Source organism: Galleria mellonella, unplaced genomic scaffold (genome assembly GCF_026898425.1).
Source record: "Galleria mellonella isolate WM207_F2 unplaced genomic scaffold, CSIRO_AGI_GalMel_v1 utg38, whole genome shotgun sequence".
Classification (NCBI taxonomy): domain Eukaryota; kingdom Metazoa; phylum Arthropoda; class Insecta; order Lepidoptera; family Pyralidae; genus Galleria; species Galleria mellonella.
Genome location: NW_026442090.1, coordinates 104,590 through 119,814, shown reverse-complemented (window position 1 = coordinate 119,814; position 15,225 = coordinate 104,590). Strand labels below are relative to the sequence as shown.

Here is a 15,225-nt window from a genome sequence, read left to right as displayed (position 1 = left end):
CTCGTCACCGTCGCCGGCGGCGCCGCGCCCGACCACTCGTTAGTACTCACCTCCCTACCCTCACCGCCGCACCGCCGCACCGCCGCACCGCCGCACCGCCGCACCGCTGGCCGGCGTGCGCGCGCTGCTGCACGTGCCGCCCGCGCGCCGCCGCCTGCTCGCGCGCCTCGTCACCGTCGCCGGCGGCGCCGCGCCCGACCACTCGTTAGTACTCACCTCCCTACCCTCACCGCCGCACCGCCGCACCGCCGCACCGCCGCACCGCCGCACCGCTGGCCGGCGTGCGCGCGCTGCTGCACGTGCCGCCCGCGCGCCGCCGCCTGCTCGCGCGCCTCGTCACCGTCGCCGGCGGCGCCGCGCCCGACCACTCGTTAGTACTCACCTCCCTACCCTCACCGCCGCACCGCCGCACCGCCGCACCGCCGCACCGCCGCACCGCCGCACCGCTGGCCGGCGTGCGCGCGCTGCTGCACGTGCCGCCCGCGCGCCGCCGCCTGCTCGCGCGCCTCGTCACCGTCGCCGGCGGCGCCGCGCCCGACCACTCGTTAGTACTCACCTCCCTACCCTCACCGCCGCACCGCCGCACCGCCGCACCGCCGCACCGCCGCACCGCCGCACCGCCGCACCGCCGCACCGCTGGCCGGCGTGCGCGCGCTGCTGCACGTGCCGCCCGCGCGCCGCCGCCTGCTCGCGCGCCTCGTCACCGTCGCCGGCGGCGCCGCGCCCGACCACTCGTTAGTACTCACCTCCCTACCCTCACCGCCGCACCGCCGCACCGCCGCACCGCCGCACCGCCGCACCGCCGCACCGCCGCCACCGCCGCACCGCTGGCCGGCGTGCGCGCGCTGCTGCACGTGCCGCCCGCGCGCCGCCGCCTGCTCGCGCGCCTCGTCACCGTCGCCGGCGGCGCCGCGCCCGACCACTCGTTAGTACTCACCTCCCTACCCTCACCGCCGCACCGCCGCACCGCCGCACCGCCGCACCGCCGCACCGCCGCACCGCCGCACCGCTGGCCGGCGTGCGCGCGCTGCTGCACGTGCCGCCCGCGCGCCGCCGCCTGCTCGCGCGCCTCGTCACCGTCGCCGGCGGCGCCGCGCCCGACCACTCGTTAGTACTCACCTCCCTACCCTCACCGCCGCACCGCCGCACCGCCGCACCGCCGCACCGCCGCACCGCCGCACCGCCGCACCGCCGCACCGCCGCACCGCCGCACCGCTGGCCGGCGTGCGCGCGCTGCTGCACGTGCCGCCCGCGCGCCGCCGCCTGCTCGCGCGCCTCGTCACCGTCGCCGGCGGCGCCGCGCCCGACCACTCGTTAGTACTCACCTCCCTACCCTCACCGCCGCACCGCCGCACCGCCGCACCGCCGCACCGCCGCACCGCCGCACCGCCGCACCGCTGGCCGGCGTGCGCGCGCTGCTGCACGTGCCGCCCGCGCGCCGCCGCCTGCTCGCGCGCCTCGTCACCGTCGCCGGCGGCGCCGCGCCCGACCACTCGTTAGTACTCACCTCCCTACCCTCACCGCCGCACCGCCGCACCGCCGCACCGCCGCACCGCCGCACCGCCGCACCGCTGGCCGGCGTGCGCGCGCTGCTGCACGTGCCGCCCGCGCGCCGCCGCCTGCTCGCGCGCCTCGTCACCGTCGCCGGCGGCGCCGCGCCCGACCACTCGTTAGTACTCACCTCCCTACCCTCACCGCCGCACCGCCGCACCGCCGCACCGCCGCACCGCCGCACCGCCGCACCGCTGGCCGGCGTGCGCGCGCTGCTGCACGTGCCGCCCGCGCGCCGCCGCCTGCTCGCGCGCCTCGTCACCGTCGCCGGCGGCGCCGCGCCCGACCACTCGTTAGTACTCACCTCCCTACCCTCACCGCCGCACCGCCGCACCGCCGCACCGCCGCACCGCCGCACCGCCGCACCGCCGCACCGCCGCACCGCTGGCCGGCGTGCGCGCGCTGCTGCACGTGCCGCCCGCGCGCCGCCGCCTGCTCGCGCGCCTCGTCACCGTCGCCGGCGGCGCCGCGCCCGACCACTCGTTAGTACTCACCTCCCTACCCTCACCGCCGCACCGCCGCACCGCCGCACCGCCGCACCGCCGCACCGCCGCACCGCTGGCCGGCGTGCGCGCGCTGCTGCACGTGCCGCCCGCGCGCCGCCGCCTGCTCGCGCGCCTCGTCACCGTCGCCGGCGGCGCCGCGCCCGACCACTCGTTAGTACTCACCTCCCTACCCTCACCGCCGCACCACAGGCGAGAAGAGATTGTTAGTAGTGCGGATTATCAGTCCCATTGCTAGCTATATACCCTCTCAGGTTGACCTCCACGTGGTTTCCCCTGGAAGCCGTTGTGATTAATTCTAGTTGAATTCGTCAGAATGGGCTGACCTGCTTTCATCGTCACCTATCATCCTTCACTGGTGCCTCGCTGGTGTATACTAATAGCACGGGTGGGGTTACCATTCCATTATCAATAAAAAAAGCCCTTTACCACATTACACTACTATACAATACGCTACACAGCTGCTGGAGCACGGCGCAGAGTAAATGGCAAATAGAGGCATTCAGTTACCATAAAATTATTGTGATATTAGCTTTTTGACTTTATTATTATTTAACTCTTTATTGTACCAGAAACAAAAATATACAATGACAATTGAGTAATGCAAGCAAAATACAGTAACATAAATACAGATTGAAATATATACATAAAGGTACAAAATTTATCGCTAGACCAATATTAAATAATCCGGCTCGAAGGATCAACAAATGTAATACATTATTTACACTATACTGTAATAGCATACAACGACACTTCTATATTTTTACACAAGCTTTTGAAACCAGCTGAAGAATTACAATTATTAATCCCTCTGACTGCCACATTTTACATTACAGTCGTGAACATAATTTTTATTTTATCATTCTCCAGGCCCCCGTACAGCGACGAGGATATCACAGTGTGCTTCGCGGACTTGAAGCGGTATCCCTTATCGGCCCGGGACGCCGCTTGGCTGGTATCCCGTGGGATTCCAGTATGTGCGCCCGTACTTTTAAGTTCGTACCTTACCGATGACCCGCCGCCTGATCCGCATGAACACTGTTTACCGGAATTTAGACCTAAAAGCTAAGTGATATGTATGAATTTTATTTGTACATATATCTGACGGTTTATGTACAGTACTATCACAGAATATTAAGTTAACAGAATACATCACTGCCTTGTAAAACGAACATATTTAAAGATAAAGAACTTAAAATGATGTTGCTTGGTCGATATCCCGTGCAATCATGCAGTAATCCGTGCGTTTCACAGTAGGTACAGTGTGTACCCTGTATACTGGAATTTGGACCTAAAGTGATAAATGATACGAACGAGTTTCCTTTAAACATTCGAAGGCTTACATATAGTACTGCTATAGATTATGTATGATATATAGTAGATTGCCACTCCCTTGTAAAAAAAGAAATACATCATAAGATACGCGAAATCATACATCACTATAGCTAAGTCGCTTCATATTGACTGCTACAAAGTAACGCTAAATAAAATCACAGATGGTCACTGAATTCGGATTTGTTCGCGATTCTTCGGCTGGGCTCGCTTAATAGTAAAATAAAATTCGTTGTAGATGGCCGACTGGGTCGTAAAGGCTGATTATCATAAAACTAATAAATCACTTTCAATTATAATCAAAGGTCATAACGAGTGAAAATCGCTCCTATCATTTATCACAGGTGTTATAACTGTTATAATTAAAAATAATTTAACAAAATGATAGTAAGTATTAAATGTAGCAATTATACATATACCGTGAATGCGCCCGTATTTAGTCAGTCAGTCAAATTTTCAGAAATTTCGGGGTCGAACGTAACACAATTTTTTTATATTAAAATTACATAATACATATCTTTTAAAAATGTTAAAATTATGCTTCTTTGGATTATCATGGTAGGATTTATGACTAATGACTTGTTCCATTTATTGCACCGATTTCGCTATGCAAAATAACACGAAATGGAGTTCGAAAATTCGGAATTTAATTTCATGGTAGACCCTTTGTTCCCATAGAGTAATAAAAAGGTAACACACAATACACATATGAAACCGTGGAGGTTAGGGGGTCGCAAGATATTTTTACATAATAAGGGGGTCGCGTCATGAAAAAGATCAAAAAAAAAACACTGATCACATGTTTACAATGCGACAAATATAAAGCTATGTACGCATTCATAAGTGTTGATATGCGAAGATGTGCCACACTGACCAGTGTCAGCGGTAAATGATATTGTCCCATACATTATGTATGTATTATACTATCCATTGAGTGACGTTCAGTAATATCAAAATTGTGCCAATACTCTCCGTCATAGATTATATATATATATATATATATATATATATATGTATATATATATATATATATATATATATATATATATATATATATATATATATATATATATATATATATATATATATATATATATATATATATATATATATATATATATATATATATATATATATATATATATATATATATATATATATATATATATATATATGTATATATATATATACATATATATATATATATATATATATATATGCTAGGCATGGGTAATATGCATATCGATCCGATATCTATATATTGGGTTCCTCTGACATTGATGGCGGAAGAAAGGGTCACAGTAGGGATATATATTTACATTATTACATGTATTATATCTCCATATTTAGTAATAATAGGATCTTCATCGTGCCTCCAATCAAACAGTTTATAATTACTCCTTTCCATCCAAAGGTTGCTTGGAAGAGATCGCTTTTAGCGATAAGGTCGCTCATTGTTTTTCTTTTTGTGATTATTTCTTGTAATTGTTTATATTTATAATAGGTTTACTGTTGTAATCTTTTGGAGGAAACAATAAAGAGTATCTATCTATCTATCTATCACCCATTTCGATATCGTCTATATCGGTCGGATATCTATTTTTTAATATGTTACAAATCTGTTATGCAATACTGTTTTTTGAATAAGAGACTTTTAATTTATTCGTTATTGGACTAGTATATAGTATATTGTAACTAAAATATATAGATATTGCTATATATTAACATATGTACACCTAATAAAATGATGCTGATAAAGGTAATGATGGTATTAACCCTTAAAAGCCTGATTTTTAAATCAAATTAAAAAATATACAAGTGTACCCTTTACTGTGTTTACTAATGGGGAAATATAGTAAAAAAAATCAAAACGATATTTTTATATATAATATTAATTTTGAAAAAAAAAACACTTGGTATCATTTTTGATGTTTTAGGCATTACGGTAATCTCAAATATTTAAATTTATTTAACAACGAAACAATGCAAACGCCGGTATCAAATTTGAAACTTCAGGTATTTAAGGGTTAGTAAATTTGATGTTCAATGACAATAATAATCAAAACGAGACACTATTATAAGAAACACGAATGTGTGAGCAAGTTGGGAAATATTTAGTGCGCGCTGTGTAGGTATCTCGGGTCGCGTGCACTTCAGTACGTCGTAAAATTTCAAATACATTGCGCGGCGTCAAAACTGAGAATCGTTAATTATATGGCTGTGGTGCATTTGCGGTGGGAAAGTAATCCGCCATCTGACCGTTCAGACCGTTCATCTGAATCAGCTGTTTTCGTTTTGACCAACCTGTCCATTACACCCTGTATACACTTGTCGTTCAGGTATCTGAACACAGGGTGTGATGTATATCACACCATGTGTTAGGCGTCAAAAATCTTTGTGTTTATTCCAGATATTTTTAAAATTATAATTTAATAATTGTATATTATTATGATAATTTTTTTGTATGGCGTTGTTGTTACAAGTAGCGACTGCTATTGTAAATAAGGTTAATGAAAATTGTATATTATTTATGGTTTGTTTCATTGTTTTTATACCTCTTAGAATGGCAAACGAGCTGACGGCCCACCTGATTGAAAGTGGTAACCGTCGCCTATGTACATAGACATGAGCAGTATCATGGACATAACAGAGTATACTGTTTCGCCCATGATACCTCCCCATGCGTTGTCATTTCTGAGGACTAAGGTGTTAGTCCTCTGTACCCAGTAAATTCACTGCCATATTCCACCCTTTAAACCGAAACACAGTCATGCAAACACAACTGCTTCACGGTAGAAACAGGGACAGAGGTGCCCAAGCAAACGACTTGTAGTCTCCCTCTGGTAAATAAATTCATTTATTTAACTATACATACATACATATATGTTGCCATGTGGTCTCAGAATAGAATAGGCCACCCGTTCTTTTTCCGTGGGTGTCGTAAGAGACGACTGATAATCAAACGGTAATGTAATAATCGCTAAATACTTTTTATATCCGATAATTTTAATACTATTTTATTTAATTTGGCGAATTCTGACCCAATCTTAGTTACATAAATTGACAAAACCATAAAGATAAGATATAAAAATAAACAAAACAGCGATAAACATAATTTATCACAATTTTTTATTTATATTTTTTTTTTCATTTTATTTTATCTTTAACTAATTTTATTTAAAAGTTACATCATAAAGTCGATACATTTAACTATTGAAATATTTTTCAAACGTAAGGAAGGAAGGCAAAGAAAATATAATGTAAATACACGTAATAAATTTTTCTCCAATATACAAATATTACATCGTCTTTTTATTTAGAATTTTATATAATCTTTATATATATATATATATATATATATATATATATATATATATATATATATATATATATATATATATATATATATATATATATATATATGTGAAATAAACAAATGGGGAAAGAATAGAAAAAGAAATAAAAAGCTAGTAAATTTCGTAAATCACTTTCATTCGTACTTCTTCACCATTAATTTAATTAGTCTATTATCATCCTTCGGATAGTCCAATCCTATTTCGGCCAATTCTCTGATGGACACCTCCAGTACTGATGTGAAGCCACAGCTAACCGCCGATTTCTGTGAAGCTATCCCGGTGAATATTGTTAACGTGCCTTTTATACCGAGATGCTGACATAAAGGCTCCCTATAAGGAATTTATGAAACATATTATTACTAACTAGCTTTTGCCCGAGTCTTCGTATGCTTAGATTTTTGAAGTAGGTCATCACTTTAAGATAGCGTATCAAGGTAAAACATAAACCCGATTTTAAGTTAGAAGTTCATGAATAAATCTGAGAAAACCGCATCTAATTTGGTTCAATCGTTGTGGCGTGATTCTCAAACAATACGAGTATAGAACACAGAATATTTTAATTTCCATTTTTTTTTAAATATAAAAATCGCGATTAAAAGACAGGGGTTGATCGTAAAACGATGAAAATTTAAAGTTGTGTGTATTTTTCAATGCTAAATGATTATAAAGTAAAAATGGAAAAATTACACCATCCTTATCATTGGGGGGTATGAAAAATAGATGTTGGCCGATTCTCAGACCTATCCAATATGCACACAAAATTTCATAAGTCGGTAAAGCCGTTTCGGAGGAGTTTGGTAACAAACACCGTGACACGAGAATTTTATATATAAGATATATATATATATATATATATATATATATATATATATATATATATATATATATATATATATATATATATATATATATATATATATATATATATATATTTACTGCCGTTATAAATATGAAATTGTCCATTTTAATTTATAATAATAGGTGGCTCAAAATATTTAGCTTTTTTTTTCTTTGGGAAAAGAGTTCACTCACTCGGTTCAGTTCACTCGGTCGAATAATTAAGTGTTCTACTTAATTTAAAAGAATGTTAATGAATGACTGATTTATCTCTTTACAAAAGGTAGTACAAGTAACAGCACGAGGTACAAATAAATATGTGAGAGCAATTTTAGTTTAATAATTTTACCATGAAACAAAATATCAACTCACCTTGCAGCCAAAACTCTGGCCCCGAGTTTCGCTCCCCTATACTCTTTCCGGACTACGAGGCCCAGAGCAGTGAGCGCCTTGTCCAGACCCATGTACTCCAGGCAGTCCACTTTTGATTCCATGTATTCTAATACTTTATAGACGTTTTCCCATTTCTTGCCTACAACCTGTGGTCAATACATTGATGTTTTTTTTTATAACACACGGGGTAAATGACTACGTGGTTTATTTGATGGTAAGGAAATACCGTCGCCCGCAACCGTGAGTACCCGTAACACTGGAGTAATAGCAGTGTGCTGCCGGACTTTTTAAAAAGGAATATGCCCTTTTGTTGAAGGTTACGATGTCGTATTTGGAAGTGCTACTGCTAGAAGTGGATTCCAAAGTGTGATTGTGTATGATTCACGCATTGTTACTAATATGTGAGTGTATGTAAATCCGATAATAGAATTTATTCCACAAAAATTGGACTTTAATGGAATTAAACAGTTTATTTTGATTTAAAAACCGAACTACTTAACCGACTTTGATGAAATGTCTATGGAAATAAACTGGGTATAGGTATATCCTTTTTTCCTTGTCGGTCCCGGCATAGAATGGACCACCCCTTCCTTCCCGCGGGTGTTGTAACAGGTGACTAAGATAACTTATGTTTGACGGACGGGCAGAAGCGTTCTTCTTACAACAGCATCAAAAGTCTAACTGCGGTTGCCAACCCGCCTGCCAGGCGTGGCAACTACTGGAAAAATGCCCCAAAAGGGAGGCTTATATTCAGCAGTGGACAGTTAAAGGTTGTTATGATGATGTGATATCTTTTCAGGTAAAAAAAGAATTATTGAAATCGGTTTAAATGACGGAGTCATGAGGCAATGAACATAAAAAATTCAACTGGCACCAGTGAGGGATGATAGGTGAGAATGAAAAGGCAGGTCATTAAGTTCATCGTGATGAATTCACTTGGAATTAAATACGATGGTTTCCAAGGGGAACTGCGAGGAGGTCGACCTAATAAGATGCATTGCCAGCTATAGGTCTACTAATTTCTGATTATTAATCCCTTCTAACCCCCTACCACCCAAAATAAGTTATTGGATGATAATGGAATGGTAATCTCGCCTGCGTTAACAGTATACGCTGGCGGGGCACCAGTGAGGGATGACAGGTGAAAAGGCAGGTTAGTTAGCCCATCGTGATGAATAACAAGTGGAATTCAACACGATGGCTTCCAGGTGGGACCACGTGAAGGCCCTGACAGGGTAAATTGCTAGCAATGGGTCTGGTAGTCCGCATTACTAACATCGATAGTGAGTACCCCTCAGAATATACAGTGACTTTCATGGTGTTAGGGCCGTAGCTAAATCCAAGTTTAAGGTAGGCCAAAACAACTTTTTGATAGGGCAAAAGCCATAATTAAGTGACTTCGAAAAAGTGAATCTGTTTAATTTTCTTTCATTTTAAGGTAGGGCATTGGGCCTTTTAAGGTTAGGCATTGCCTTTCAATACCCACTAGCCCCCCTACCGCTGCCCCTTGTTACGTCCATGCATGGTGCACAATAATTAGAGTAACTAACTTCCATACTCAGCTCCTCCCCTTTCTCTTTTACTGCGCATACGTTTAGTGCTACCAGTTTCCTCTCGCCTGCCGACTCCGCATAGCATGCAAGTGTAGTGCGCTGCTGGAAGTAATACCTCCATACTTTGGATATGCACTGCACACTGACTGGATCGTTGATTATATCTAGTAGGAGGTTATAATAGAATAATATTAGATAATATTTAGAGACTTTGTACAAAAGTCGTTTGCTTGGATACCTCTGTCCCATTCGTGTTTCTACCGTGAAGCAGTTGTTTGCATGACTGTGTTTCGGTTTGAAGGATGGGATATGGCAGTGAATTTACAGGATACAGAGGAATAACACCTAAGTCCTCAGGACTCAGTTTTTGAGCGGTCTCGTTATAGAATGGGCCACCTCTTCCATTGCAGTGGGTAACGTAAGAGGTGATTAAGGGAATTTAATGGTAGAAGGCTTTTATTAATGGATTTAGTGGGAATAAAAAGGTTTTTTGGAATGGTAACCCCGTCTGCGCTATCGGTATACACCAGCGGGGCACCAGTGACGATAAGTCATTAAAAATTGAACAATAAATCAGTCATGATGGTTTCCAGGTCCACGAGGAGGTCGACCTGACAGGGTATATTGCTAGCGTTGGGACTGGTAGTGCGCATAATTAACAATTTCTTCCCTTTCAATGGTAGAGGGTTGGACAGCAGCAATTCTCTTAAAACAACACCAAAAGCCTAACTGCAGTGGTCAACCCACCTTCCAAGCATGGTTATTACTGGCGAACCCTCTTATGGGAAAGCTCTAAGTTCAGCAGTGGACACTTAACAGCTAATAATGATTATGATAGTATTATGACAAGTATTTTGTGGTTTCACTGCCATATTCCCTTTTACACTACTTACTTTAGGTTCTGTAAAATTATAAATAGCTGCAGTGACCAGGTCGATATTAATTTTGATACTCCAATTGTTTTTGTACGAAATATCTATAAATATATAAAAAGAGACGTGCTGCTGGATCTGCTTATGGATATAATGGCTTTAGTTGTTAGTTGTTAAGCATTTAATAATAGTTGTATATATATATATATATATATATATATATATATATATATATATATATATATATATATATATATATATATATATATATTTCTCCGTACTTATTGTTATACATGTATCAATATATGCTGTGTTTGCCTATTAAAAATTGTTACACTTAGTTCTAAGCTCCATAATTGTATATTTACATTATTTTATGGAAACAATTGTTGGTAAACCTAAATAAATAAATACACCGAAACATACCCTTGAAAACAAAGCTGTTTCGCAGCAGAAACAAGTGGGACAGAACAAATGACTTATAAATAAATAACCAACCACTTAGTGCACACAATACTTCATCAGGACATAGGTGCTTGAGCAGTATATCTAGCGCCTCGTCCTCGTCACTGGGAGGGAGATCCTGTATAGTCCACTTGGTACCGTTTGCCTCCCAACGGTCCCACACGTGGGGGAACGACGCGTCCAAGTGCCTCATGAACGGCATTGCTGTGGATGAAATAGATCTACTATTAGACCCAAAACAAGTACCTATATAATACTTAAAAGTAAAATTATCTTTGATAAATTATGAGACGTTTATAGACAATATTATTTGAGTATAGATAGAGCGATGAATAGTGTGCGCAGTTTGCTTTCTAATAGTAGTCTTAGCAAAATAAACGTAATTCTTTTTTAAAAATTGTTAGGGTTTTTTTTTTTATTTTATTGGCACCTAAAACAGATTACAACCATAAAAAACTTAAGTAATAATTACATTTGTGATTCGGCTAGGTTATAATCAAATTACATTATGTGCACAGCTTGAGTAATTCATTAAAAGCAAACACATAATATAAAAAAGAAATACTTAAAATGTTATATAAATATATAAAAGATAAAACTATATAAAAAAAGATACTCTTGCTCTTGTGTTGGACTGATAGCAATTTTGTGACCACTGACATTATGCTCTGTGAAGTAAAACATTGACTTTTATAAAGCTACATTTCAATGCAAACACGCAATATTTACAATGTCTACTAAGTACTATTCCCTTATTTATAAACAACGTCAAACCTCTGATAAACCTATTTTAGCTTTTGACTTGTTTTGTCCTTTACTTTTACGTTCATTTCTCAATATGAAAGACAGTGACAACACATTCCAACAGTTCAAATAGGTTTGTAACACATTTTAGATTTTATGAATAAGAGGGTAGTCTAATAATTTACGAAATATCTTGTTGTTTATCGGTGCATATTGAAGAAGTCGCTTGTCTCTTGCGGTGCAATATACCTACTTGTTTGTCACATATTTAAATATACTTATTTATTTAAATTAATTTTAATATATATATATATATATATATATATATATATATTAATATATTTAAATTGATTTGGATATCTATATATACATGGGAAATTAATTAATTAGTTTATTTAGTTACTTTAATTAATTAAGTTACTTAACTGCATTAACTTCTATTTATGTACCTTGTGCAATCGATTCTGACGCACCATTTCTCTATACCTAACTTTTAATCTAATATTTTAATTTGATTATTTCGCGAAGTTACTATTTTATGGACCATTATGAACTAAATTTATGATAATTTTGACTTAAATCTATTATAAAGTTAGCTTATATCGCTTTTTAGAATAAAGATTTCGCTGGAATATCAAATTGAAATTTCAATTAGAGATAGGTTTAGGGAAATGACGCCTTAGGATCGACCCTTGTATTTATACAATTCGAATTTAATTTTATAAATTACACATCTAGATATTATATTTAATTAATTAGTTTTAAACTACGACTCTGTCCACACGACCAGGATGTAAAAAATATAACGTATGTTAATGGTTAACACTTTCCACCAGGTGGGCCGTCAGCTTGTTTGCCATTCTAAGTTGTATAAAAAAAAAAAAAATACATTTTCCGATTCGTAATGGTAGATAGATAGATAAACACTTTATTTGAGCCATTTATGACACACGTAAATTAACAAATGAGTTTATACAATCAGATTATTTACATTTTTTTAAATATAAAACAAAAAATGAAGTATGTAAATATGTTTTCAACAAGTGTGTCGCAGTGACCCAAATGGTACATGGCATCATCAAAATTTTATGATGATTGTTTCAGTCGTTAAGATATTAATAGGAAACAGACAAATGAAAACAAACTCACTTTTACATTTATAATATTAGTAGTTCAAATAATTTATTTTCAATTGACTTCAAAAATAAGGAGTTTCGCCATTCGGTTGTAGTTATTTTATGTTTTTTTTTTATTCCACTTAGAATGGCAAACAAGCTGACGGCCCACCTGATGGAAAGTGGTAACCGTCGCCTATAGACACTTGTATAATTTACTTACATAACATAGATCCCACCGCAGAATTCTGCATATACAAATATTTTGAATGAAACTTAGTTTAAATTTATTTTTATACAACTTAGAATGGCAAACAAACTGACGGCCGACCTGGTGGTAATCGTCGTCTATAGACATGAGCAGTACCATGGACATAACAGAGTATAATGTTTCTCCCATGATACACCCCATGCGTTGCCATTCCTGAGGACTCAGGTGTTATTTCTCTGTACCCTGTAAATTCACTGCCATATCCCACCCTTCAAACCGAAATACAACCATGCAAATACGACTGCTTCACGGTAGAAACACGAATGGGACAGAGGTGCCCAAGCAAGCAACTTTTGTACAAAATCTCCCTCTGGTAAAATTTAGTCAGTTGTGAACTAATTTAAAATTTTTTTTTGATTTCATATACCAAAGAATTTTTATACTCTAAAATTGGTCCCATTGAAATTTTATCAAAATTGTTTCAGTCATTTAGTTTTTAGATCAATTGAGTCGTTTTTTTTTCTGGGCCACAATCTTTAATTATAATGATAATTTCAATTCAAAAAGAGTATTTCAATTGAACCCTTTTTATTTGTATACGTATGTTTTTACTTATTATATCGCCAATTCTTTTCCGATTTTGATAATTCTTTTTGCAATTAATAGGATTTACTTCCACATTAGGGGATAAATATAATTGGCTAGCATTTAGTAAATATGTAATATGTATTTAATTTATCCTAAATAAACTAAATAAATAAATAATTTAGTCGTATAAAAAATAGATTTTTTTGTGAAAACGAAATTTGAAATGATTTATTAGACCGGTCATCGAATTGGCTGTATATGAATTTTATTAATAGTCATTCAAAGTGAGTTATGATAAATCACTACGGTCGAAGGATGGACAGTAGCCTTCCTCTTAAAACATAACCAAAGACTAACTGCGGTTGCCAACCCGCCTGCCAATTGTAGCTACTATTGACAAAGCCCTCCTTATGGTGGGGGCAAATGTTCAGCAGTGTAATTTTCTTTTTTTTTTTTATACCACTGATTTGGCAAACAAGCATACGGCCCACCTGATAGTAAGCGGTTACCGTAGCCTATGAACGCCTGCAATATCAGAGGTATTACGCGCGCGTTGCCGACCCTGAAGAAACCTCTTTTTGAAGAACCCCATGCTGTAGTCTCTTGGAAAAACCTCGGCAGGGAGCTCATTCCGCAACCTGAGTGTTCGTGGGAGAAAACATCTCTGAAACCGCGTTGTACGCGACCATTTAGGCTGTAGGGTATGAGGTTTTTTTTTTAATGAGTGATAATGGAATGGTAACCCCGCCTGTACTGTCGGGATACGCTGGCGGAGCACCAGTGAGGGATGATAGATAAGGATGAAGCAGGTCAGTTAGTCCATCGTGACGAATTCCACTAGAATTAACCACGATGGTTTCCAGGGGGAACCGCGTGGAGGTCGACCTGATTGGGTGTATAGCAATGGGTCAATTAGACCCTATTACTAACAATCCTTTTCCCCCCGGGTATGAGGGTTAACGGCTGGTATGGTAAAGCGATTACATGAATACAAATAATTAAAATTATATGTACTTACATATGTAACCTCGACACTGATGAAGATACTACTACAATATTTATATAAATAATATAATTTCCATTTATTATATATATAATAAATGCAAAAAAAGTATTGATAAGATAGCCGAGTGGTGACCACAGTGATGTCGTACACACGAATGATTGCAGTGTTGAATTGTATAATAGTACATTCATTACTTGTTTCACCTTGTACAATGACTGTGTACTGTCAGAACTAGGACAGAGCTACATATCGGCGAATTATAGGTTACTTACAATGTATCGATGGTAAATGAATGTGTGTTTTAAGTAAGAAATAGAATTTAAATTCCCTTACGAATGATAAGTTTGATGTCATCCGGAACTTAAATAACAGAAGTAGATTTTTTGTCACAAAAATAAGTTTTTTTTTATATAACTTAGAATGGCAAACAAGCTGACGGCCCACCTGATGGTAAGTGGTAACCGTCGCCTATAGACAAAAGTAGTACCATGGACATGACAGAGTATACTGTTTCGCCCATGATACCTCCCATGCGTTGCCATTCCTGAGGACTCAGGTGTTATCCTTTGTACCCAGTATATTCACGCCATATCTCACCCTTCAAATCGAAACACAGCCATGCAAACACAACTGCTTCACGGTTGAAACACGAATGGGACAGAGGTACCCAAGCAATCGACTTTTGTACAAAGTGACTAC

The 15,225-nt window shown here is 40.8% G+C and overlaps 2 protein-coding genes across 2 annotated transcripts in view; one reads left to right on the top strand and one right to left on the bottom strand.

Annotated features, from left to right (window-relative positions):
- Positions 1–5,915, top strand: part of LOC113522772 (DNA topoisomerase 2-binding protein 1) — a 32,497-nt gene extending 26,582 nt beyond the window's left edge. The window contains exon 25 of the mRNA XM_052897800.1: positions 2,925–5,915. Within this exon, the coding sequence (XP_052753760.1) occupies positions 2,925–3,123 (199 nt within the window). The 3' untranslated portion in view covers positions 3,124–5,915. The remainder of the gene's footprint in view (positions 1–2,924) is intronic.
- Positions 5,916–6,826: 911 nt separating this feature from the next.
- LOC113522888 (uncharacterized) lies at positions 6,827–14,704 on the bottom strand. Its single transcript, XM_026908729.3, has 5 exons — positions 14,539–14,704; positions 10,896–11,066; positions 9,523–9,689; positions 7,952–8,118; positions 6,827–7,072 (listed from the first exon to the last, which is right to left on the bottom strand). Exons 2-5 carry the CDS (start codon positions 11,062–11,064, stop codon positions 6,877–6,879), a joined length of 699 nt encoding a protein of 232 aa, XP_026764530.2. The 5' UTR covers positions 11,065–11,066; positions 14,539–14,704; the 3' UTR covers positions 6,827–6,876.
- Positions 14,705–15,225: the final 521 nt, after the last annotated feature.

Bases quoted from the DNA above. Each gene is read 5' to 3' on its own strand.
- LOC113522888 (XM_026908729.3), bottom strand. From the start codon at position 11,064: ATGCCGTTCATGAGGCACTTGGACGCGTCGTTCCCCCACGTGTGGGAC. The intron at 9,690-10,895 runs GTTGGTTATTTA...ACCTCCTACTAG, and splicing joins AGTATTGTGTGCACTAAGTG to ATATAATCAACGATCCAGTC. The intron at 7,073-7,951 runs GTGAGTTGATAT...AATTCCTTATAG, and splicing joins GCCAGAGTTTTGGCTGCAAG to GGAGCCTTTATGTCAGCATC.